Below are 24,231 nucleotides of genomic sequence, written 5' to 3' on the forward strand. Positions count from 1 at the left end.
TCTGTCTGCTCCCTCCCACAGGAGATGGCTGGGAAGGGGGTGACCCCCCCCCCCCCCCCCCGCCCAGGGCTCTGGTGAGCCCCAGCGTGGCCTGAACGGGGCTGATGGCTCCCTGCCCATAACAGAGACGCCTGTGCAGGCAGCGTGGAGCCAGGCGCCTTTATTGGCCCCTCCGGCAGCCGTCAGACATTGTTGGGGTTGTAGCACAGCATGTTCAGCTTGATGTTCTCGTCCCAGTGACGCAGCAGCAGGAACAAGTGCCTGGCTGCCCCTTTGAGGCAGCTCACGTCCACCCCCTCGGGCAGCCGCTGCACCTGCAGCCACGCATCCGCCTTGGCCGCCACCAGCTCCCACTCCTCAAAGAAGCCGGCGCAGCGATGCTCCAGCCAGGCCAAGGCCACTGCCGTGGCCCAGCTTGCGCTCTCCAGGTCCTCCGGCCCCACGTCCTGCCAGCTCGCGCTGGCCTCGGAGGGAGCAGCTGAGTGGGGGCCGGTGTCGGACTCGGAGCCGTGCCCGCTGTCCGCCTGTGCCCACACAGCTGCACTGGGCACCTCAGAGCAGGTGCTGCGGGACGGGGGCGAGCCAGGCTGCGGGGCTGTGGCGGGCTCCTCGCCCTCCTCGCCACCAGTCCCTGCCTCAGGGCTGCTTCTGGCCCCTGGGGACGCGGGGCTGAGGCTGGCTCGGTGGGAGGCATACGGGGAGGCCCGGCGAAGGCGGTCCAGGGGGATCTGCACCACTTCGGAGAAGCTCTCGGTGAGCTGGAACGGCCCCTGGGCTTGCTGCAGCTGCACCTGCAATGTGGGGGGCAGGCAGGGGCGCAGACCCACCGTGGCCCCCAGCACTCGGTGGTGGGGGCTGCAGGAGTGTCCCCAGGGCACAGGGACTGTCCAAAGCCCCCCCCCCCCCCTCCCAGCCAAAAGCCAGCAAAGGCCCCCAGGACCATTCAAGGTGCCTGCTTGCCCCCCCGGGTGGGATGGGGACAGGGTCCTTACCAGTGGGAGGTAGTCGTGGCTGGCGTGGTTGCTGGAGCTCTCACTTTCTGGGCTGAGGCACTGTGGGCGCAGCGCCAGGCTGGGCCCCCTGCGCCTGCTCAGGCTAAACCTGGGGGGCAAATGGGCGAGTTAACGGGGTGGGGGGCAATTCCCGAGGGGCAGCTGAACCCCCAGCCTGCTGCAGGGAAGGGGCTGGAGCAGCAAAGCCCCCCCCCCCCCCCAACACCCCCCCCCGTTACGCTGCAGGAGCTGGCAGGGGACTTTGGACCTGCAGCATCCAAGAAGAGGCACTGTTCCCCTCTCCCCCCAACATGTCCTTTCTGTTTTGTGGGGTGTTTTTGGGCCCTCACATCCCCCCACCCTGGAGCCTCACCTGGAGCCAGCGGTGCTGTCTGTGGATTTCTGGGAGCCCAGGGAGGTGGTGGAGGGGCTGGCTGGAGGCCCTGCAAGGAAGGGGGAGCTGAGCATGGGGGGGCCATGATGCACCCAGAGGTGCGTCCCGCTCCCCAGCACCCGTGAGGGCGATGCAGCCCACGTGTCTGGGCAGCGAGGGCAGGCACGGGCACAGCAGATGCTTCAGCTCTCAGCTGCCAGCAACAGGGTGCCGGGGGCACCCCCGTCCCCCACCACCCCCGTGGCCCCCTCCACGCACCGTTTGAGCAGTTCTGGTTTTCCCAGCCGTAGGTAGGGGAGGAGATGCTGGCCGGAGACCCCGGGGTCTCATCTCGCTCTGCAAAAGAGCAAAGCCCTGAGGGCCCCTGGGCTCCCAGGACCCTCATGGCCCGGAGCTGCTGTCAGGGGCTGCTACACTGCCCTCCCCCCATACCCCCTCCCCGCATTGTGGGGCAGAGACCGATGCCTCTTCCCGGGCATCCTCAGTGCTCCAGCTGGGCCCAGCCCCACGCAGCCGCGAGCTGAGGGTCCTCAGGGACCCCGGTGCTCAGGCAGGTCCCTGGGGAGCATGAGCCAACGTAAGGGCCTGGATCGGTACCTGCAGCGACGGGGGCCTCATCCCGCTCCTCCGCATCCCACTGCTGGCCCAGACCCGCCGAGGAGCTCCTGCGGTGCCAGCTCCCTGCCGCGGCGGCTCGTGGCTGGCTGGCTGAGCCGGCTGCAAGGGACGGTGCCGCCTCAGCCCTCCGTCCCCTCACTGCCCCCTCCCCAGCATGCTGGACCCCCCCCGCCGTACCTGTGCCCCACACCTCGGGGGCTGTGGGCAGAGCTGCCTGCGTGGCACCGTCCACGGGCACCAGGCGGGTGTAGAGAGAAGGCACGTTGCAGGCTTTGCTGGTTTGCACAGCTTTCAGGCGAAACCGGCGGGCAAAACCTGCCCAGAGCGAGGCGGTCAGAGGTGGGGTGATGCCAGGGCTGTGCCGGGGTTGGGGGACACACACATAGGCACCAGCACCCACCCTGCTCCAGCTCGGCTTCCCGCTGCGCCGCGTTCTCGTTGTCCCGGATGACGGAGCGTGCTGCCAAGCGGTGCAGCGGCTTGTCCCGGGCCTTGCCCGCCCGCCGCGGGGGGTCCTCCCTGCCCAGCCCCTCCCGGGGCTGCAGCAGCGACTCCAGCGAGGCCGTCACTTCCCAGGACACCGGCTTGCCGGCTCGCAGCGCGTGGATCACCACCTGGCAGCGCAGGGGCAGGCCGCCATCGCCCAGGCTGGGCTCCCCCGGCTCAGGTGCCGGCGAGGCGCTGAAGAGGTAGGAGGGCTCCACCAGCATGTCCCAATCCAGGTGCGTGGGCGAGAGGAGGTTATCTGGGCAACAGCAAGACGTGGGCTCAGCGAGGCGGGGGGCACCCGGCTCTGTCCCCCCCACCCTCATGCCCCGGAGCCAGCACACACTTGACTCCACCATGCTGGGCTGCAGCCGCCGTGCCCGGGGTCCCAGCTCATCCAGCCGCCCCTCCAGGGACTGGTTCCGCTTCTGCGACACCTTCTCCAGTGCCCGGCACAGCCGGTGGGCGTCCAGCTCCCCGTGCGGCGAGGAAAAGCTGCGGCCGGCCAGGGCGGCACGTGCCAGCGCCTTCTTCCGCCGTGCCAGCTCCTCCGTGCTCAGGGCCACCATCACCTGCGGAGGCGGGAGGCTGACGGCGGGCCCAGCAAAGGCACCGGCACAGAGCCCAGACTGCGCCAAGCCATGATGATGGGGCACCTGCGGTCCCGGCCAGCTGTTGGCCGGAGCTGCTGGCTGACGCCCAGCCCCGCTGCTCTGCAGGCTGGCACCCGGCAGCCTCCCAGGGCGGCAGGCAATGCTCACCAGCCTCCTCATACGTGTGGGAAGGACCGACGGCACCAAGACAGGAGTTTGCAAACATCCCTGGGGGCTGACTCAGCCTGATGCTGAGGCAGAAGGAGTTGGCGGGGATTTTTGTGTGTGCGGGGTGGGGGGGGAGCCTTAGCTCAGTTGCTCAGGCTGGATGATGCTACGGTGGGATGCCATCCCCAGCACAGAGTGATGTCCCTGCACTGAGATGCTTCGCCTAAAAGCTACGGCAGGGCAGCAGCACCCATGCTGCCTCTCGCCCTGACAGAGGGGAGCCCAGGGAGGATCATTTACGCTGCAGGGAAATCACTTACGCTTGACATTTCAGCAGCAAAGGTCACCAGCTGTACTGTTGTGCGGCAGGAGCAGGTTACCTAACCCGTGCCACCGGGAAGGAGCATGTCCCAGAGGCAGGTGACAGCTGGCCTCCCCCGGCCTTGGGGCCATCATCACTGTGGGAGCCGCATCTTCCCATCCCAGCGACCCGGCTGGGTTTTAAACCCAGGTATGAAGCCGCGGGGATGTGGCCCATCGCTAATGAAGCATCAGGCAGCGGTGGCCGAGGGCTGAAGGAGCTGGGCAGGCGGTCAGCCAGCCCACCCCCTCCTCTCCAGCTTGGCAGGTTGGTTATCTGATGCCGGCCCAGCTCGTTTCACTTAGTTTCTGTAGCACCAACAAGGATCTGAGCAGGCTAGGGGGGTTTGGTAGCCACCCAGCTGACTACTGGCCCAGGGAGCTGGGGGGCCAGCTTCTTGGTCCCCAGCTGTCCCATTCCAGTAGAACAAAACCACCCAAGGACCCTCCTCATGGCACCCACGGCTGATCCTTCCTTAAAATCCAGGCTATAATGCTCTGGTTTCCAGCCCGGCAGCCACGTGTCCAGGCACAACGGGGGGCAGCCAGACCCCAGCTAAGCCAGGAGCAACCTGCCATGTGTGGGCCCTTGCACCCCGTTGGCATCCTTACCTTGGTGCCAGCCGGGGCAGAGGGCAGCGGGGCAGATTTGGTGGAGGAGTCACAGAGGGATAGGCTCTTCTGGCCCTGCTGGGAGGCGGCATCGGTGCCAGGGGCTGAGGAGCCACCCTCGGGGGCCACGTCGCGGGAGCCGGTGGACTCGCTGCTGGTGGAGCTGCGGGAGAGCAGCCCCTGGCTGCGGTCGGTGCTGACGGAGCAGTGCGTCAGGACGTACTGCTCCTGGATGTAGGAGGGCTGGTAAATCCGCTTCCAGATGTCTCCCCCCGAAACGGGATCCGCACCTGCGGGCAAGCACACAGCCCATCAGCCCACGGCTCCCACGCCTGCCCCAAATCCCGGCCCTTGGCCCCACTCACTCCGCTCTGACACCTCCGTGCTCCCGGCAGAGAGCTCCAGGGAGGCATCCCCAGGTCCCGGGGTGCTCTGGGGCGGCTGGCGGCTCTCCCCAGGACTGGGGACCTCCTCCTGGGAGGGGAAGGCTGAGCCCCGGGAGCCCCGGCGAGCCCCTTCCCGGCCCTGGCAGAGAGAAGGCATCACCGTCAGCCCCCCGGCACAGGGAGAAGCCAGCGGCACCGTGAACGTGCCGTCCTCCCCATGCCCGGCTGACGCCGGTCGTACTGGTGGGCGCCTGTCGCGGAAGCGAGCGATGCTGTAGAGGACGCAGTAGCTGACGAGGCGGTCACCGGGATAGAGGGCCGGCAGTTCAGTGGGCGAGAGCAGAGCCTCCATGCTGTCGGGGACGTACCAGTCGATGGTGATGTCGCTGATGGCCGGCTCGATCGCCTTCTTCAGGGACTTGATCAGCTGGGGCAGGGAGAGGAGCCGGTGTCAGCCACCACGGCGGCCCCTGTGCCCCCAGTCCCCGCCCGGGCATTACCTTGGGCTGCAGCCGCTCGGCCGGGCTCAGGAACTCGGCGCGGCCCCGGCTCACCTTGGCCATGCCCTTCAGCAGCCGCCGGCATGCCCGCGGGCCCATGCCGAAGCTGAAGCACCTGCAGGAGAGAGCCAGGTGATGAAAGGCCATGGCCAGGCCGGTGCCGGGGCCTGGCTAGCCCCGCGGCGAGCCCCGCAGGAGGGATGGGCAGGGGCATTTGACAGCCAGAGATGCCGCCCCGGCTGCGTGCCGGGTTGGGGCACCCTGGGGGAAGCCAAGCCGGTGGGATTGGGGATGTGATGGGTGAAGGACACCCTCGGGGCTGGCAGAGGTGAGACTTGGGGCTGCAGAAGGAGAGATCGGTGGGAACAGCCCAGGGGACATGGAGAGCACTGTGACCCCGCCGCGGTGCCAGTGCCGTACCTGACGGTGCTGGCCTGCCTGCGCACCAGCCGAAGGATCCTGCTCACGTTGCCTGCCGCCGCGTTGGTGAAGAGGAAGAGCTGGCGGGGGTAGCCGTGGTGGAGGGGCTGCGCCAGTGCCCAGCCCAGGGCTGCCAGCAGGTTGGTGCTGCCCGCGTCTGCCCGCAGCCCGCCGAGGTGCTCGCAGGCACGCCGCAGCGTCTCCTGCCCGCATGGAGAGCCGGCCTCGCAGCGGTCCCTGGCTCGCCAGCCCCGACCCCACACCAGGGAGGCGGGAGGAGGGACGGAGAGGGGCTGGTGGGGGGCTTTGCCCAGCAGCACTCACGTTGCTGCAGAGACGGCTGGATGGGAAGAGTGGCTTGACATCGGCGCCGAAGCCAGCGATGTTGAGCAGCGTCCCCGATGGGAGGCTCTTCAGGGCCACCAGCAAAGCCTCCTGGGGTGACAGCAGGGACCAGGGAGGGCCGCTAAGGACCAGCCACCCGTGGAGCATCCCTGGCCCCGCGGCACCCTGCAGCCGTGCCTCACCTTGACCTTGTCGAGGTCGGGGCTGCTCATGGCGCTGCTGCGGTCGACGAGGAAGAGGACCTCGCGGGTGACGCTCTGCAGGTCCCCAGGGATGCCCTCCGCCGCCGGGCAGAAGTTCAGCATCAGCACGGGGTTGGGGAAGATGTCTTTGTGGAAACGCTTCTGCACGAAAACCACCTGCGAGCCAGGTGGGCCAGGGGCTTTCTCGCACCCCCTGGCCCACGCTGAGGTCTTCCTTGCCCCCCTCCCACCGCCTCCCCGCTTCCTCCTCCTCCTCCTCCTCCCTGCTGGGCTGGTGATGGCTGTGCCCCGTCACCTGTCTCTCGCCGCTGCCATCCTTCCTGGCGATCCGCACGTAATCCCGGCGGCTCCGGATGTGGGCCTCGTACTCGGGGTACGTCATGGTGCCGTCCTCCATCACCAGGTGGGGGTGGTGGGGCTCTGGGGGGCACAGGGGGGTTCAGAGCCACCCTGTGCCGCAGGGGGGTGGGGGATGCTCCAAATGCTTTTGGGGTGATGCCCCATCTCCCCCAAACCCGCCAAGGGCGCCGTTCCCCCTCACCGCAGGGGTAGAGGATGATCTCCAGGTCCCTGTCGTAGCGGTGGGGCTCGGCCAGCGTGACGCAGGTGGTGGTGGCAGAGCTGGCCCAGGGGTCGGCGTCAGCTCGCAGCGCGTGGGACGGGCTCTCCAGACCTGCCGGGGAGAGCAGGCGGTGGGGCAGCCCCTCGTGCCCCCCGCGCCTCGGCCCCCCACCCGCTGGGCTCCGCGCCTGTGCCGGACACGGCGCCATGGCGGTGGCTGCTCCCTGCCAGCTCTAATGGGATTAACTGGGCTGGCAGCCAGGAGCGCGTCCCCACCGCCTCGCATCCCCTCCTCACCCGTCCATTGCGTCTCCCCGGGGAAGGAAGATGCTGATGCAGAGCTGCCCAAAGCCACGTGTGGGGTGACTTTGGGGGGTCCCAGCCCCCAGCCCCGCAGGTGCATGGGCAAAGGGGTTCTTCATGGGTAGGGAGTACAAGAGGCTGCCCAGGAAGGGGGCTTGTGTCCCCGTAGAAGCACAGAGGGACCAGGGGGATGCCATCCCAGGGGTTATCACCCATATTTCGGGAGGTTTTACCCAACCAACCAACACTGCCCAAGCTGCCTCCCTACCTGCCAGCAAGCAGGGGCCCTTCACCAGCAGCTCAAAGGCAAACTCATAAGGAAAAGGGTTGCAGGGTCGTCCCCGAAAGACATCGATGCTCTCTGCAGGCACCGTGGGGGGTGGCTGGCTCCGGGTACCCGGCCCCCCGAAACAGCTGGTGGGGCTGCAAGGGGAGAGGCAGTGATGGCTCCTGCCCCCCTCCCCGCTCGCCCAGTGTCGGCATTCCCCCCCCCGGGATGGCGGAGACTGAGGAAGCCATGAAAATCACCATAGGGCCAACCTGTCGTCACACAAGCTTGCCGGCTCGCTCTCGGGGACGGCAGGGATGCGGGGCGTGAGGATGGGGGGGAGGAGGAGGCGCAGGGCCCCGTCCGGCAGCGTGGCCAGCTCCTGCGCCGTGCTCAGGGTGACGGCCAGGCTCTCCGCCGGGCACAGCGTGCCCGTGGTGATGACAAAGGTGGAGCGCTCTGTGTCTTCGTCCAGGACGAGGTGGCCTGGGGAGGGGAGGGATGCAGGGGGGTCAGTGAGGTTGGGGAAGGGGGGGGTTGTGTTAATTGCACTAATTACTCTCAAAGGGGGCAACAGAGGCCATGCAAAGGGTAAAGACCCAGGAGAGGAGGACAGAGGGGAAAGGGGATGGGGCTGCCCTGGCACAGGGAGCAGCAGCAGTCCTCATGGAAAAGCAGCAGTGAGGATGAGGAGCCCTCCCTGGGCTCTGAGCCTCCCAGCCAGGAGGATCCAACAGGATCACCCGTGCCATGGCACTTACCACCGGCACAGCGGCACAGCCGGCCGGGGCTGGGGCCGCACTGGAGGCAGCAGTCCTGCGCCTGGTGCCGGTTCTGGACCTGGAATGTCACCCGCCGGCTGCCCACCACCGCCTCGAAGCCAGCCACCACCTCCGACTCCTCCAGTGGGTAGATGAAGACGCCTGCGGGCAGGAGAGACCCGAGGCAGATCCTGGCACGGACACCGTCGCGGTGCTGCCCACGGCAGCACCACTAAGAGCAAGGCGATTTAAATGCACGAGAGTGGGACAACATGCAGGAAGGACCCAGAGCCTCCCTAGCCCGGAGGAGGGCAGGGAGGATGAAATCCCCCTCTTCCTCAGCATTGGGAATGTTTTTGCCTGGTCTCACTCTTCTCTTACCCACAGGGCGATGCTGGGTGTTGGCAGTGCCCCCACCACCGCTGACCTCTGCCTTCGCTCCCCAAACTGAGCAAGGTTTGGGGGCCAGGACACAAGTGAGCTGGAGACGGCATGCTCTCAAGCATGGGTGTTTTTTGGGGGCCATGCAGGCAGCCTGGGTCCCTGCCAGTCCTGATAGCTCCCCCTTACCTTCCACGGGCTCCTCGTGGGGGTTGGTGTACACGAGGTGAGCGGTGATGCTCAGGGAGTACCCGTTGGCACAAGCCTTCACCCTGGAGCTCTTCAGGGGCAGAGCCTCCCAGGAGGAGAGGGCGTACAGGCCCGGCATGGTCCCTCGGCGGGCAGCTGCAGGCAGAGGGGAGGCAGGCACTGGGTACTTGGGGACGGGGTCTGCCAGGAAGGGGTTTGTGCGTGCAAGCTGCTTCCATTTGCCCAGCCTGCAAGGTGGGAGCAGGTCCCCAGCCCTCCCCATCCTCGGGATGCTGCTCTGCAGCATCCACAAAACACACAGACCTGGACCCCGATCTCTGCTCAGACCCCAGCCCACCTGGAAAATGGGTCTGGAGCCACGGAAGCCCAGAGAGCTCTTCCACCCCATGGGTAAATATACCTGGCTATTGGGCAGCAAAATGACTTCTTGTGGGCAGCAGCAGTTACATGCAAGCCCCGAGTCCCAGCAGACAAGCAGGGACTCCTAGACACGGTGGATAACAGCCAGCCACATGCAGCCTATCTCTCGGTGGTTCCAGAGCCTCCCCAGACCATCTCCTGCACTGGCTGGGAGAGGAGCATCTGCTGCTCCCATCTCCATCCACCCACAGAGGTTACCAGGGCAATTTGTTTAAAAAAAAAAAAAAAAAAAAAAAAGAAAAAAAAGAAGAACGGCTAGAAGCCCACGGCGTAACTAGGACAAAACAGCGAGCAGTGTTTGCTGGGGGTTTAATAATTAACAACAAGGTCAGCACTGCACTGAAGCGTGGCACAGAGGGGAAGGCACTGCAGGGGGGAGTCCGGCTCGGGGGACGATGCTCTCTGCCTCCAGGCAAGTGATGCTCTGCCCAGAGGTGGGCATGTGCAGCATCCCACCCTTTGGCAGCGGTCGTGGGAAGAGAGGTGGCTGGGGATGCCTTGCAGCCAGAGCACCAACCCATTCCACCCCTCTCTTCCCCTTGGAAAAACCACCCGGGAGCAGGATCCCAAACAATTGCCCAGAGCCAAGGCATCTCTTTAACATTGTCTTACCCTGTACTATCGCATATTTGCGTAAAATATTCAGGTCAGCCTTAGCCCTGCCTCTCTGTGGACAGTGTGCATGGGTCCCACTCCAGGCACGGGTCTGCACCTCCACACCGTATCCTGCGCCTGCTAGCCCACAGCAGCGAGGTCCCCGCATCACGCCGTGTGCCAGCACATCAGCGTGCAACGCGCCTGGGGTGAGGACAAGGCCAGGTACGAGTGAACCATCTGGTCCCCCGACTCCGGTGGCCTTTGTCCTGGGAACAGCTCGTACGAGCATCGGTAACTGGAGGCACGGGGTGTCCTTGGCACATGGTCACAGGGTGCCTCTCTCAGAGCATCCCTGAAAGCGGAGAAGGGCTACATCCTCAGAGGCAGCATCAGGACTGAGCCCCTGGCTGGCACAAGACAGGGAGCCCCCGGGAAGCACAGAAGTGCATTAGCAACGTGGCTGCGTCCCAGGAAAATAAGTCCATTACGCCAGAGGGGAGCTGTTTATCTGCTCAATTGGCATCGCAGGGTTGTGCTGGCAGGTCCACCCAACCACCCCCTGCCACCTCCAGTTCTTCACCCCATGTGCAGGATGCTGCACACCCTGCTGAGACCCCCAGGTTGCTATCCCAGCGCACAAGGCAGTGCAGGGGCAATGCACGGGCCAGTTTTCCTCCATGTCGGCTGTGCCACCACCAGGAATATCATCAGCTGGGTGCTGCCCTGACCACAGAACCCAGCTGGGCTCCGGGGACTGGGACTCCCCCAGCCCAGCCACATCAAGCCATTAAAGACGGATTTCACCCCAAAGCCCTTCCATTTGTTCCCAAGACACCCAGCTTAACGCTCAGCAACGCGCCTGCTATTTGCCATGCCGCCCATTGGCCGGGGCACCACTGGCTTGTTTACCAGAGACTTACCAGAAAAGCCATCCCGGCTGCTTTTTATCACTTCTCTTTACATTTACCCTCACAGAGTAAACAGGGCCCATCTGGCCCTGCCGCACTTCGTGCTGGCTGCTCTAAGCCCCGTGGTAATGAATAAAACCAGACCTGATGGTACTCGCCCCAGCCTCTTCATCCTCTTCCCCTGGGGCAGCAAACTGTCCCCAGGTACCAGTGCATCATCAGCAACAGGTCCTCGGCCTCCTCCCCATCCCCAGCATGGTCGCCAGTGCCTTCGCAGCCCCCTCCTCTTCCTTCCTCCCCACCTGCTGCCCACAGGAGCTGGTTTAACCAGCAGCATCCCTGATATGGAGGGGGCTGCAGCAGGAGCGGGGCTGGGGGCGGCTCGCCATGCCGGCAGCAGAAAGCCCTTGGCGAAGGCAAGAAGGAGCTAACTCTTCTCTAGGTCAGAAAAACTTAACATTTCTCTTCTCGCCCGTGGGCAGGTTGAGTTTTTCCAGCAAGGCAGCTGCTGCAAGCTAGGCGCCTGAGCCCAGCAGACCCTCCCTAGCTGCCTGCGAAGTTGTCAGAGTTTCACCTGCTGCAGCGACAGCCGCCCGCGCCGGAGTGCAGCGTGGTCCCGGGGAAGGGTGAGGCCAGCCCCGGCAAAGGCAAACCCAGCGGAAATTTCCACTGGTGACAGAGGCACAGGCCGTACAAAAGAAGGATGGAAAGACAGGAGCCCAAGCCTCTGCAGCAGTGCCTGGAGCAAGGCATCACTGTCCCTGCTGCTCGCCTGCGCTACCCCCTGCTTCCCTTGCCTCCCCTTCCTGCGGGACATCCCCGCATCGCTCTGCTGGGATGGGGCACAAGGGCAGGAGAGCAGGATCTGTCCCAACTTCTGGAGCAGGGAGGAGGCCACAGATTCAGGAGGTTATGGTGCTGGCTGCCCAGTGCCCATGGGGCACGCTGCTTTGAAGAGAGGAGGAGTGGAGGGGAAAGATTTCCCTGGTGGCTGCAGGTGAAGGGGACGGGGCGAAGGGCTGCCTGGCACCGCACTCGGCTGGGCTGTCCCCGGCCTGAGCTGCCAGCCTGCGGTGCTGTCCCCTGGCTGGCACTGCTGCTTGGTCTGCTGGGAAGTCGAAACAGAGAGCAGAGCCCACCGCACACAGACACACACATACACACGCGTGCATGCACGCACACACGCCCTGGCCCATGCACCACAGCCAGAACCACCATGTCCAGGACCTGTGCTGCTGCTCTCGCCTCCCCAGAGCTGCTAAAACCCCTGGAAAACCCCAGCCCCATGCCAGGGAACAGGAGTTACTTGCTCTCAATGCACCCTAACACAGGCACACCCCAAAAAAATGTCCCAGCCCCCCCAAATTCCCCCTGACACAGGAACATCCTGGCAGGGCAACCCTGCAAAAGGGTTCCACTGCTCCTCCGGCCACGGGACATTTGTGGCATGGACCAGGGACCGGCTGCTGATACCCTGGGGCATGTTCCCAGCAGTTATTAAAGCCAGCCCTGTCGGGTCCATGCTGGAGGGTGATTTCAGCACTTTTGTGGCCCTGCTGCCTCATCTCCCACCTCTTGCCCCTCCTGCAATCCAGGGCTGCCCCAAAAGCAGGTGTGCAACCCTGAGGCACCCAGGAATTGCAGAATACCCGCAGGGTCCCAGGCCACCGTGGTCCCAGACTCCCTCTCTCCCCGGCCCTTACCTGGAGGAGGAGGATGATGACACAGGGGCTGCAGGCTTGGCTCAGCACCCACTGGGTCCTTGCCCTCCGCAAAGCCCTCTGCCCTGGGGGTGGGTTTCCCTGCCCCTCTGGCTTAGGGGGCTGCAGTACCCAGAGGGGATGAGCGGTCCTTCCCCACCTCTCCCTGCTGCAGGCTCCCTCTCTGGCACTGGCTCCTTCACCGCCCTCGCTCCATCCCTCGCTCCCTGTGCCAGCAGCAGAGCTGCTCCAAGCCCAGCCTCATTAAAGAGACACACTCCCTGGTACCGCCGCCCCGGGGAGGGCTGGGGCATGCTCTCATGGGTGGTGCCGGGGGTCTCAGGGGACAGCCAGCACCCCAGGAAGGTGACAGGCACCAACCAAGAGCAGGGCCCACCCCCGTGGGCTGCTCTGCGCAGACAGCATGGAGATGTCCAGCCAAACTCGGGTGCTGGTGAGACCCCAGGGTGATGCTGCGGCACCCACAAACATGGGGTTTGGCTGCCGGTGACACACAGCCACCCCCTGCACCCCCCACCCCCCCTGAACAAAGCACAGGGCAAAACACAATCCCCCATCAGCCGGCTGAACTCTCCAGTACAAATACTGTGGGCCACAAGTGTCACAAACAGCTTCGCTAGGACAGGTCTCAACTGCCCTGAGACTGCCACAAGAGAGCTGGGCACAGGCGGGTGCCGAGCATCCACCCCAAACGCAGACACCCTGGAGTCCCACCGGGACCATCCCTGTCAGCCTCCGTGTCCCGCAGTGAAATCCCAGCCCCGAAGAGCAGGAAAGGGGGGGAATTTGGGGACAGCCCAGCCTTTGGGTGACGAGCGGGACAAGCAGCCTCTATGGGGAGGGTGCAGACGGTCAGGAAATCCCAATCCCGGCAAAGTCAGGACACGTCTGCTGGCAGGGAGATCTTACTGGTGAGCCCAGCCCGGGATGCACTGGGAATCCCTCAGCTGCCACTGCTGGTCCCATGTTCCCAGGTGGGACCAGAGAAAACCATCAGATTTGGGGCTAATCCTTGCCCTGCCTTGTGCAGGCAGCTCCCTCGCTGTGCTATAGATAGGGCTGTGCTGCCGCGGCTCTTTTTATAGAGCACGCGGAGGGGAGCTCCCACCCTCCCATGCACCACAAAACGCACCGTCGCAGCCACGCCGAACCTGGAGCCAGCCCAGCCACCCGGGCACGAACCAGGGGCAGAAAGAGCAGGCAGTGCCGGCGGGGGGAGCGGTCCCCGGTCCTCAGCAGGTGATTTTGGAGCAGTGCCGGAGCGAGGAGGCCTGGCAGAGCAGCATCTCCCCGCTGGATCTCACCTCTAAGCTGGCCCACGCACCGCTGTGGCTTTGGCTCTTCGGCACAGGTTTCACAGGTGACGGCAGGAGCTAAGGAGGAAAAATCTTGACGGAAGACGCCCTTTGCTGCACTCAGTAGCATGGGGCACGCTCCCTCCTCCCAACCCCTTACCCTGCACTTCAGCCAACACAATTATCTGGCAGAGAGGCACTCTGCGTGTCCCCGGGGTGCTTGCAAGAGCATGCTGAGCCATTCCCTCTCCCCGTGTGAGATGCCCCACGGCATGCCTCTTCCCCTCCTTGTGCTGCATGGGGAGAGAGAAGAGCTGAAGCATGCAGCCGCTCTCCTTCCCTGTCATTTATGACCACAGGAGAAGGATGTTTATACATTACCATACATTACACCCCTACATGACAGACGCCGTCTCTGCGAGCTGCTGGAGGCACAGCGTGCACCGCAGCACATCCACCCAGCCTGCAGCCTGCACGGGGCTCCTGCTCCCACCATCACGGCGAGCGCCGTGGCTGCTCCAGCCCCAGAAAAAAACCCGCAAGCTTTGATGTTTCTCTGAGATATTGTTTCTAGGCCAAGCTGAGGCGAAGAAAAGCATCCAAATGAGAGCGCTGGGTCGGTGCCACCAGCCGGGATGATGGGGCTCAGCCAGCCCATGGCGTCAGACGCTGTCAGTGGCCCCGGCGTTACGGCAGGTGAATAACCACAGCGTGTGCAGGGCCAGGGACGCAGCCGAGCCTGCCCAGCCCGCCAGCAATGTGTGGCAGCCCCGGTGAGATGCAGATGGGCTCCATCCCGCTCCATACAGCGCTCACACCAGTGTCAGACAACAGGCATGCGTGTCCCTGCTCTGCACCGTCGCAGCTGCGCTACAGCAGCTCATCGCAGCCACAGATAAACCCGCAGAGAGCTCAGCATTGCTTTTTGACAGAGCGCCGAGCTAAGGCAGGCGTTAAACCCCGCAAACGCAGGCCTGGCTCAGCCCAGTGGCTCCATTAAGTGCCCTTACACCCCAACAACCCCATGCAGCCCTCGGCAGAGGCTGTTGTACCACCCAAGGGACTGTTCACTATCTGGGTATTTATCCCCAAATCACACGTACCTTGTCCTGGGTTTATTGAGCTGAATTACCACCCAGATAGGGCTGGAGGGAGCACAGACCACAAAGCTCTCACATGTTCTCAGCTCCTAAGTCACTGATAAGCCCTACGAATTGAGTGCTGTGGGAGGAAATAACCCAAAGCCCAAGGAGATACCGGCTGGTGTCAGGCTGGGAGTGACTGCACTCAATGCAGCTGTGGCTCCTCAGACCCAGCTGAGGGTTGCACGGGCAAAGGCTGCAGGGAGACGGGCAGGGGCATCCTGTTCAGCTGTCTGCTGCTCATTAATCAGCACAAATTAAAGGTGATCCTGAGGAGGGGTAGCCATGGAGGAGGAGGGGAACGCCTGGTCAAAATTGGGTGCACCTCAGTTTAACCTGTGCAATATTGGCCTGCCCAGCTGCAGGGAGTTACAGAGGGGCTGGAGGGAGGAAGCAGTAGAAAATGAAACATCAGCAGAGATGGAGATGGCTCATGGATATATCAGGGACCCCTGGGGAAAGGAGCTGGGAAAGCTGCCAGCGCTCCTCCTGCCCAGACTTAACCGAAACCCTCCCAAGATGCCGGCGCAGGCAGACCTGGGATGCGCGCTGGTGGCTGCTGGGTTTCCTTTCTACAGCTGAAAATAGCGGGGGCTTGCAGCCCCCACGGACCTCGCAGCAGCCGGCCTGGGGCAGCCAGGCTTACTCGGGGCGGCTGGCTCCCTGCCGTGCCAGGCTCGCTGCTGGAAACGAAACTCCGTGGGTTTTGTGAACCCGAAACTCGCACGCCCCCGCCGCCTGCCTGGCTGCACAGAGGCTGTCGGTGCCGTTTGGGATCAGCTTGGGCCAGCGCGGCGGCAGCAGCAACCGGGGCTCAGCGGCACGGTGGGGCCCTGTCCCTTCCCACGGGAGACCGAGGGGAAAGCTGGGGGTGCTGGGTGCCAGGCAGGACCGGGCTGGCCCGCTTCCCTGCCGGGCTCGGACCCCTGCCCGCGGCCAGGGATGGGGCACACGGGGCTGGGGCCCCCTCCCAGGAGCAGCGGCTGAGGGCTCGGCCGGGAGAGATGGAGACGGGAGGGGGCCGGGAGAACCGGACCTGGAAGGGAAACCATCCCAAAGGCCGGGGGTGGGCAGAGCACGGAGAGAGCTGCCGGGGCTCGTCCCCAGCTCAGAGCAAAACGTTCGCGGGGCGGGGGGGGGGGCAGAGGACAGACCTGGGAAGAAAACGGAGGGAAACGGGGAGGGGGTGGCGGAAGGGGCCCGGGCAGCTCCCCGGCGGGCGGGGATGGCCGGGCGGCTGCTTCCCTCTAGCGGGGACCGGCGGCCAGGGCGGGGGGCCCGGCCCCGCCGCCCCCGCGGGCACGTGGTGCGGGCGGGCCGCGCTTCCGGAGCGGCGGCGGCGGAGCGGTGAGAGCGGGCGGCACCGGGCAGGGCCCCGGGCAGCTCCGGGCCCCGCAACCCGGCCCCACGGCACGCGTGGGGTGCCCCCCGGGGCGGTGCTGGGCGGTCAGACCCCCCCCCCCCCCCACCCCCGGGGTCCCAGGCTGGCCGGTGGCGGCCCCTCGGGGAGCCCGCCCGGCCCCCGTGCAGCCGCGGCACCCACGGGCGCCACTTCCCCGTCCCTGGGGAGGTGGCCCCGGGGGCGACCCCGCTGTGCCCCCACCCTGTGCTCTGGGCTGGCTGGGCCGCCACCGGGCAGGAGCCCAGGCTGCTGCTGGCAGGCCCGGCCCCACGCGGGGCTGGGTTTGGCGGGGGGGGGGGGGGGGGGGGTGTGTACACCCCAGCACCATTGAACCAGCCAGCATGCCACCACGGTGCACCAACTGGTGTCACCAGAGAAAAGGCACGGGGACGGAGTCGCCCCGGCAGCCTGCGCAGGGAGGACCAAAGGGGAAGTTGTGTTTTGGGTAAGTGCATTCAATTTTGTTCAATACCCGCAGCGTGAGACCCTCTGACACGCAGCGATGGGGAGACCCAGGAAGCAGCCCACCGGCACATCATCCCCTCCTCCGGCCGCAGCCGCCTCCAAAACCGCCCCCACCGCGCCACCACCTTCTGCCTCGGCCACCCGGGCCAAGGCCGCGGCTGCGGGCGGCCGATCCAGGAGCGCTCCGGCTGCCGGGGCTGCCGGCCCCAGCCGAGGGCAGGGTGCGAAGCCAAACTCCTCTCAGCCAAGACCCGCAGCATCCCGCAGAGCCCTAGGAGATGGGGGTGACCGGCACGGAGCACCCCCCAGGAGCTGCTCTGCAGCCCAGAAGAAGCCACCTGATGCCAAAGGAGCCGCTGGTCTGGCCAGACCTGACCCACGTCCACAGAAGCAGCAGCCTGGGGCTGACCCGAGCGGGGCCTGGGGCCGGTTCCTGCCCCCACTGGAGAGCCAGGACATCCCATGGGTGGAGAAGGAGACCCGGGGCCAGCGGAACAATCCCAAATGGTACGAGTGGCGGGAGAACCGCATCACCGCCTCTGTGGCCCCCAAGATTGCCAACAGCAAGTTCGCCAATGGCAAGACGGACGAGGTGCCCCAGTCCTACCTGAAAGCGGTGGTGAGCTCCAGCCCCGGGGTGCAGACGCCGGCCATGTCCTGGGGTGTGCGCAAGGAGAAGGCGGCCGTGCGGGCCTACGAGCAGCTGAAGTCGCAGGCGGCGGGCGAGCCGGTGCGGGTGGACGACTGCGGCCTCTTCATCCACCGGGACAAGGAGTGGATCGCCGCCAGCCCGGACGGCGTCGTCAAGGAGGTGGCCACGGGGAAGGCCCTAGGGCTGCTGGAGGTGAAGTGTCCCTACAAGCACAGGAACAGGACGGTGCGCGAGGCCTGCAAGGACAAGGACTTCTGCCTGGAGGTGGACGGGGACTCCTATGCCCTGAAGAAGGATCATGCCTACTTCACCCAGGTCCAGTGCCAGATGGCGGCCGCTGGCTTCCAGCGGGCCGACTTTGTGGTGCACACCACCAAGGAGACGGCCGTGGTCCCTGTGGAGTTTGATGCCAAGTTCTGGGAGCAGACGGTGCCCAAGCTGGAGAAGTTTTACACTGAGGCGGTGATTCCCCACCTGGAGGAGAAGGCAGGCAGCTCTGTCTGGGCCAAGGAGGAGTAGACCCCCCCGCCTCGCTCACCAGGATGCTCACTTGGCCGCTAGCATAGAAATTACGCCTAGTTTTACTGCTGTTCTTGGACCATTTGCTGCCTCTCCCCCAAAACAACTGCCTCAGGAATGAAATGTCGCACCAGCAGGACCCTGCTTTGGTAAGGGTCCCCTCAAACAGTGACTTCTTCCTGCCCCAGCCGGGTCCGTGCTCAGCCCCCAGTGCCTTCTTGTCCTGTCCCCCTCGCTACATTCCCCATTTGTCCCAGCTGCGCTGCCTGACAGACGCTGGCATACCTCCGGATTGGCAAGGGAAGCCAGTGATGCCTCTGTGCTGGAATAAGAGACTTATTTTGTGGAGAAAACTGGATCCTTCGGCACCTTAACTGCTGTCAGGACTAAATCATAATTCCACTCTGGAGTGGAGACAGAGCCCAAGAACAAAACACAGCTTTTGAGCTAAATCGTGATGTACCTTAAGAGTTGCAGCAAGGGTGTGCAGACACCCTCCCTGAGCCATCGGACCTGCTGCTGCTTTGGAGTAACTTGTGATGAGTTGGCTGCAGCCTCAGGAAGACGGTGCCCCTCGAAGAGGTTGTCCCCAAGCCCACGCAGCTCCAGAGGATGTTCTTGTGGAGCAGCCCCACGTGTTGCCACGGTGTGGGGGGGGGGGCAGGCATTGCTCTATTAAATACAATGCGCACTGGCCCGTGTTCCCTGTTGTTTGTGCAGCTCAGGGTTTACGGGGTGGGGCAGGGCCGGGTGGGATCTGCACACCAAATCCCCTCCTGCCCATAGCAGAAGGGGAGCACTCAAGGCCCAAAGGGATGTGAGACCTGAAGCCACTGAACTACACCAAAGCCACCACCATTATGGCAAAAAAGTACTTTTATTATATACATAAGACTCCAGCCACACTCCACAGGGCAAGGACCAGAATTTGCTATTTTACATATCAATACAAAGTAACTATAAAAACATAAAGCACTTTTGGGGCCCAGGCTTTCCACAGGAGGAGAGAGGCACAGGGATGAGCCTGGGGGCTGCTGAGTGACAGGGGGCTGCCCCACACCCTCCCCCAGCTGTGGTCCCACAGTAACCAGATGTGCAAGTAGGAAAGAACCCAGTTAAGAAATACAGTCATGGGGACTGGCACGTGGGGGCTGTCCCACTCCCCGCGGCAGGCAGTGGCATGCCAGGGGCCGAACCGAGTGTCACCAGGACAGGAGCAGGGTCTGCATCCCCCAGGGAAAGTGCAGAAGGCACATAGGCCAGGCTCTTTGGAGGGGCTGTGAGGAGGAGGTGGGATCCAACAGTTAGTGCACGTGGGGCCCCGGGAGATCGCACACACACACTGCACACGGGGGACACGGAGGTGGGGGGGAAAGCCTTCCACTACCAGACTTAACTGGGGGCCTGGAGAGGGCATGCCCCATGTCTCCAGAGCAGCAGTTGCATAGCAGAAGGGGCTCAGGGCCCACTCTTGACAAGTCATTAGGTTTCGCTCTGTATGTCCAGGAAAAAAACCAAACCAAAACAAACAAAAAAAAAAACCCCAAAACCCAAACCCAAAACAGCTTCTTTGATGGAGGGAGTGCTGGGAAGGCAGGCCTTCCCAGCTCCAGGCTCCATCCGAGCTCAGGTCTCAGCATCCAGCTGGTGTTGAAGCAGATGCTCCAGACAGCCCTGCAGGCAGGAGATGGCCACAGGGTACAAGCTTCAGTTGTTTTAAACTGGAAGTGAAAAACATGGAAAGCTAACCAGAGCACTCTCCTGCTCCCCTTCCATAGGGCTCCCAGCCTTGCCACAGCCAGCTCCGACGATAACTGCTCAGTCTCCTAGCAGGAATCCCACCCCCCCTTTCACACAGGAGACTTCAGTGCAACTGGAGAAGGTGAACCAAGGAGGGCTGCTCAGCAAGAACAGCCTTTGTAATCGTCTACCAGAGGATGCCTTTGCCGCTCCTAACCCAACAGGACTATCCTGGGGCATGCAGGCACAGCAAACAAAACCAGGAGCACCACAGGCCAGGGGAAGGACCTCCCCTGTGCAGCCTACAAGGCTGATGAGCCAGAGATGGATGAGTCCACCAATACCCACAAGACGCAGAGCCCCAGTCTGCTTCAGGCATCAGCAAGGATGGATGTCCCTTCCCCTCCCGCCCTGGAGGGCAGCACACTACATGGAAGGAGCTCGCCTGGGCTGCACCTACTTGCTGGAAGAGAACTTGGTTCACCGGGGCTTTGCCATCGCAGCCCACCCAAAGGTCTGAGGCAAGGAAAGGAAAACAGTGAGGAAAAAGGAGGAAGGGGAGTCACATCTTGGGATAAGTGTAAGCTTCCACCACACCACAGAAAAACTACTTGGACTAGGTTCTCCTTGGCTGCCCTGGGGGAAAGGCACTGAGCCAGCTTTGTGCGAGGACAGAGATGTTTCTGAGTGACCTAGTGCGTGGCTGGACCACCCTCCTCTCCCCCCCACACCTCTGGGGTAACTGAGCTCCGTGGCCAACGCGATCCTCAGGGAGGACGCGCGTGGCAGCTTCCAGGAGTCAGAAGTGCAAGGGGGACAGTCCAGCCCCGTGGCCCAGCCCCTCCCCTGCCATTACTGTGCATTGATTGTCTAGCCAAACCGGGCTACAGTCTTCAGTTTAAAAAGGGGACCCCCGGCCTCCCTGCTCTGGAGGAACTTCAGTCACAGAAGCGCTTGCGGGGCACCGTCCGAGCTCGGTTCGAGCGGCGAATCTCCTGCTTGGCATCGCGGCATCGCTGGCAGATGAAAACCTCAGGCACGTTGGATTTGCGGATCTTGGCACAAGAGAGGTGGATCCAGGTAGCGCATTCGTTACATTCGATCATGGGCCTCCCTGCGAAGGGCTTCAGGCAGAAGCAGGTGATCAGATCCCAGGCATCATCATCTGATCAGGGAGAGAGAGACACTGGTCAGAAACCACCTTACCAGCTGCAGGTCCAGCTGCACCCAGACTAGCCAGTTCCACTGGTGTTAAATGGGACAGCCCCCCCACTCACCTTCTGCTTTGGTGTTCGGAGCTGCTGCGAATTCGACTGCTAAAGTTGCAAAGTGGGGGAAAAAAAGAGAGAAAAAAAATAAAGACCGGATGAGCGAGGCACCCCTACGCCTCACTTCAGACACATTTCAGGTCTGTACCGCTCGCTCTGCAGAACAGAGCTGCCAAAGGGCAGGCCAGCTCCCTGCCCTCTGCTCTTCGGTCCTCCCAGGTCCCAAAGGTACTCCCCTTGCTGGGAGAGGCTTGGGCCATCGACAAGCCCTCCCTGCAGCCAGCATGGGTGGCTCCAGCTGAGGGAGGGACAGTATCTGGCACTGGCTGCAGCACAACAGGGCCCTCTACGCTCCCTCAGACACTCACCACTAAGCTGGGAGCTCCCTCTGCTTGCATCTTCCCCTTCACTTTGGTCCAAGGTACTACAGGAACTGGGGCTTTTCCTCCCTCCAGAGCAGGGGTCATGCTCCTTTAGCTGAGGATCATCTCCTGCTGGCTTCTCAGTCCCCTGCGCTCCGTGCATCCAGTCCTTCTCCTCCTTCATCAGCTCCTCCAGGAGGGAGTTGGGCTGGGGGTCCCCAGCTGGGTTGAGGGAAGGCTCCAAGAGCTGCTCTTTCACGGGAGGCACTTGTCCCTCCAGCGCAGCCAACTCCTTCACCCCGTCCTGCTCTGCCCCAAAGCTCTTCCCGGTGCTCGGCGGCACCCTCTTTTCTACCTCCTGCTCCATAATGAGTTTCTTTGCTGGTGGCTTCTTCCGTTTGGTTTGCTGGGGCCGGACATCGTAGAAGCCGGTGGGGAAGGCAGGGCAGCTCATGAGCAGGCTGCTGTCCACAGCCCCCCGGGCCACGGCGTTCCTGCTCCTCCTGTCATCCGTCAGGACATGGCAGTCGGAGGAGTGGGACGAGGCCCAGCTATCGCTGTCCTGAGTGCTCCCCGTGCTGTTCTGGGGACTCATGCTGCCTCCATGCATCCAGAGCTCATTCTGCAAGAGGGGAAAACACAGGACTAGCATATGAGACCGCAGCGCAGACATTCAGGGTGAGGAGGAAGGGGCTGGGGATGGAGAACAACTCTCCAGGAAAAGAATTAGGAGCTGGGTCTGCAACCGGTCTTTTTGCAGAGGAACATCCCGTAAGCCCGCTTACCTCCTCAGGGTAGGGGATGTAGCCTGCGTAGGCCAAAACGAAGGTGCAGAACTGATTGAAGTCCTCCACGGTTCTCTGTCGCTTCTGCAACGGCTGCAACAAATGCCACGTGTCGATTAAACTCCCCGGATACCCCTACCCGAGCCGAGCATCACAACCGACCCCGGCAGGCAGCCCTGGACCGCCAAGCAATTACACAAGCACGTAATATTTAGGTCACCCGAACACCCAGCCTTCCCATAACCCATCCGCATCATCTGGCTTTACAGATGCAGCCCTTCCCTTTAAAACCCAGATCACAGAGGGGGGACACACAACGCTGACGCGACGGGACACCCCGAAAGCGGCGTCCCACAGCAGCCGCCCGGCAGAGCGTGAGTCAGAGGCTCGGGACCCCGGTGCCGGGGATGGCCGGCCCCCCCCGCCCACAGCCGGCTGACTCAAGGCCAGAGGGAGAAGGCATCGAGGGCGCCCGGAGTTTTGGGCTTCCCTGGCTGCTCCCGGGTCAGCCGGAAGAGCTCGGCGCCGCTCGGGACGAGGTCCCGGGGACGGAGCGCCGGGGCGCGGCGGTGCGGGAGCGCCGGGAGCCCGCGGCAGAGCCGGCCCCGCGTCCGCGCCCCCCGAGCCAGGGGCGGAGGAGCAGGCACCCCCCCCCCCCCCCCGCCGGCTCCGGGGACGGAGGGGAGCCCCCGGGGCCGCCTGCAGGGCTCCCCCCCGCGGGAAGGCGGCCGCGGCCCGCCGGGGAGGAGAGGGGAGGGCAGGGGAGGGGGCGGCCCCCCCGCCGCCGCCGCCCGTCCCCGCGCCGGGCACCTGATGGCTCCCAAGATGGCGCCGCGCTCCCGGTCCTGCCCCGACCGGCCGCCGGGGGGGGGGGGGGGGGGGGGCGACCCCACCCCCGCTCACGGACACGGACACCCCCCGCACAAGCGGCACCCACCCCGGCACCGCCACGGCCCCCCCCCCCCCCCCCCGCCCCCGGAACCGGCACACAGCAGCCCCCCCCCCCCTTCACACGCACCCCCGCAGCCCCCCGCCCCGGGCCCGCCCGGGCACGCACACGGCGCGGCACAGCCCGGCCACGCAGGTCCCCCGGTCGCGCCGCCGCCGCCCCCCCCCCCCCCCCCCGACCCCGCGTGCCGCCGCCCCCCCACCCGCGCACACACACGCGCGCCCGGGGCACCACCCCCCCGCCCGCGCCCACCGCCGCCCCCCGAGGGCTCCCGCACACACACGCGCACAGAACCCCCCACGCACGCACCCCCAGCCGCCCCCCCACGCACACAGCGGCCCCCCCGGCCCTCCCAAGCTCCCCTTAGGCACAGCCCCCCCCCCCAGCACCCTCCCGCAAAGCCCTCCTCGACACACGGCCCCCCCCCGTGCACGCACACACGCGACCCCCCCCATGCACACACACACACGAACACCCCCCCCCCCCCCCCGGGCACACACACACACGAACACCACCACCCCCCCGGGCACACACACACACACACGAACAACCCCCCCCCCATGCACACACACACACGAACACCCCCCCCCCCCCGTGCACACACACACGAATACCCCCCCCGCACACACACACACTAACACCCCCCCCCCGGCACACACACACACTAACACCCCCCCCCGGCACACACACACACTAACACCCCCCCCCCGGCACACACACACACTAACACCCCCCCCCCGGCACACACACACACACGAACACCCCCCCCCCCCGTGCACACACACACACCACGAACACCCCCCCCCCCCCCGGCACACACACACACACACACGAACACCCCCCCCCCGTGCACACACACACACGCGCCCCCCGGGGCCCCCCCGCCCCGCGCACACACACGAACTCCCCCGGCGTAAGAAACCGCGCCCCCCCCCCGCACACACACACACACACACACGCACAGAGACACACACGCCCCCCCCCGCACACACTCACAGACATACTCACACGCCCCCCCCGTCCCCCCCCGCAGGCACCCCCGGGCACGGCGCGCCCCCCGGGGCCCCCCGGCACCCGCACCACAGCTTCCCCCCCCCCCCCCCGCTCACCTCCTCGGGCACCGGGGATCCGGGGCTGGGCACGGGGCTGCTCCCCGCCGAGCGCGGCCCGCCGCGGGGGAAGGGTCCTCCGGGGGCGGCGGCGGCCCCGCGCCCCCTCACCTGCCGCCTCCCCGCCGGCGCTCATGCCGCCCGCCCTGCCCGGCCCGGCCCTGCCCGGTGCGGTGGGTGCCGCCGGTCGGAGCGAGGCTGGAGCGCCGCCCCGGCCGCAGGGGCGGGACCACCTGGTGGCGGGGAAGGCGGGGGCGGGGCCTCGCGCCGGCCGTCCCGGTGGGAGGGGTGGGGGGGCCGCCTCTACCGGCGGGCGGGGGGGGGGGGGGGGGGCGG

The 24,231-nt window shown here is 64.9% G+C and overlaps 2 protein-coding genes across 2 annotated transcripts; both read right to left on the reverse strand.

Annotated features, from left to right (window-relative positions):
• Positions 1-182: 182 nt before the first annotated feature.
• On the reverse strand, positions 183-8,679 carry VWA5B2 (von Willebrand factor A domain containing 5B2). Its single transcript, XM_075716607.1, has 21 exons — positions 8,541-8,679; positions 7,971-8,132; positions 7,470-7,695; positions 7,210-7,364; positions 6,619-6,750; positions 6,373-6,497; positions 6,057-6,233; positions 5,854-5,964; positions 5,530-5,732; positions 5,110-5,224; positions 4,851-5,036; positions 4,589-4,748; positions 4,224-4,513; positions 2,837-3,062; positions 2,405-2,749; positions 2,182-2,319; positions 1,984-2,103; positions 1,645-1,722; positions 1,366-1,435; positions 993-1,101; positions 183-791 (listed from the first exon to the last, which is right to left on the reverse strand). Exons 1-21 carry the CDS (start codon positions 8,677-8,679, stop codon positions 183-185), a joined length of 3,876 nt encoding a protein of 1,291 aa, XP_075572722.1.
• An 11,681-nt stretch (positions 8,680-20,360) lies between these two features.
• On the reverse strand, positions 20,361-24,031 carry LOC104039094 (PHD finger protein 13-like). The gene is given in 6 exon segments (XM_075717017.1): positions 20,361-20,587; positions 20,700-20,738; positions 21,059-21,674; positions 21,838-21,930; positions 23,896-24,000; positions 24,002-24,031. Coding segments are annotated over 6 exon segments (1,110 nt in total).
• Between the last annotated feature and the right edge of the window lie 200 nt (positions 24,032-24,231).

The sequence above is a fragment of the Pelecanus crispus genome, chromosome 9, assembly GCF_030463565.1.
Source record: "Pelecanus crispus isolate bPelCri1 chromosome 9, bPelCri1.pri, whole genome shotgun sequence".
Classification (NCBI taxonomy): domain Eukaryota; kingdom Metazoa; phylum Chordata; class Aves; order Pelecaniformes; family Pelecanidae; genus Pelecanus; species Pelecanus crispus.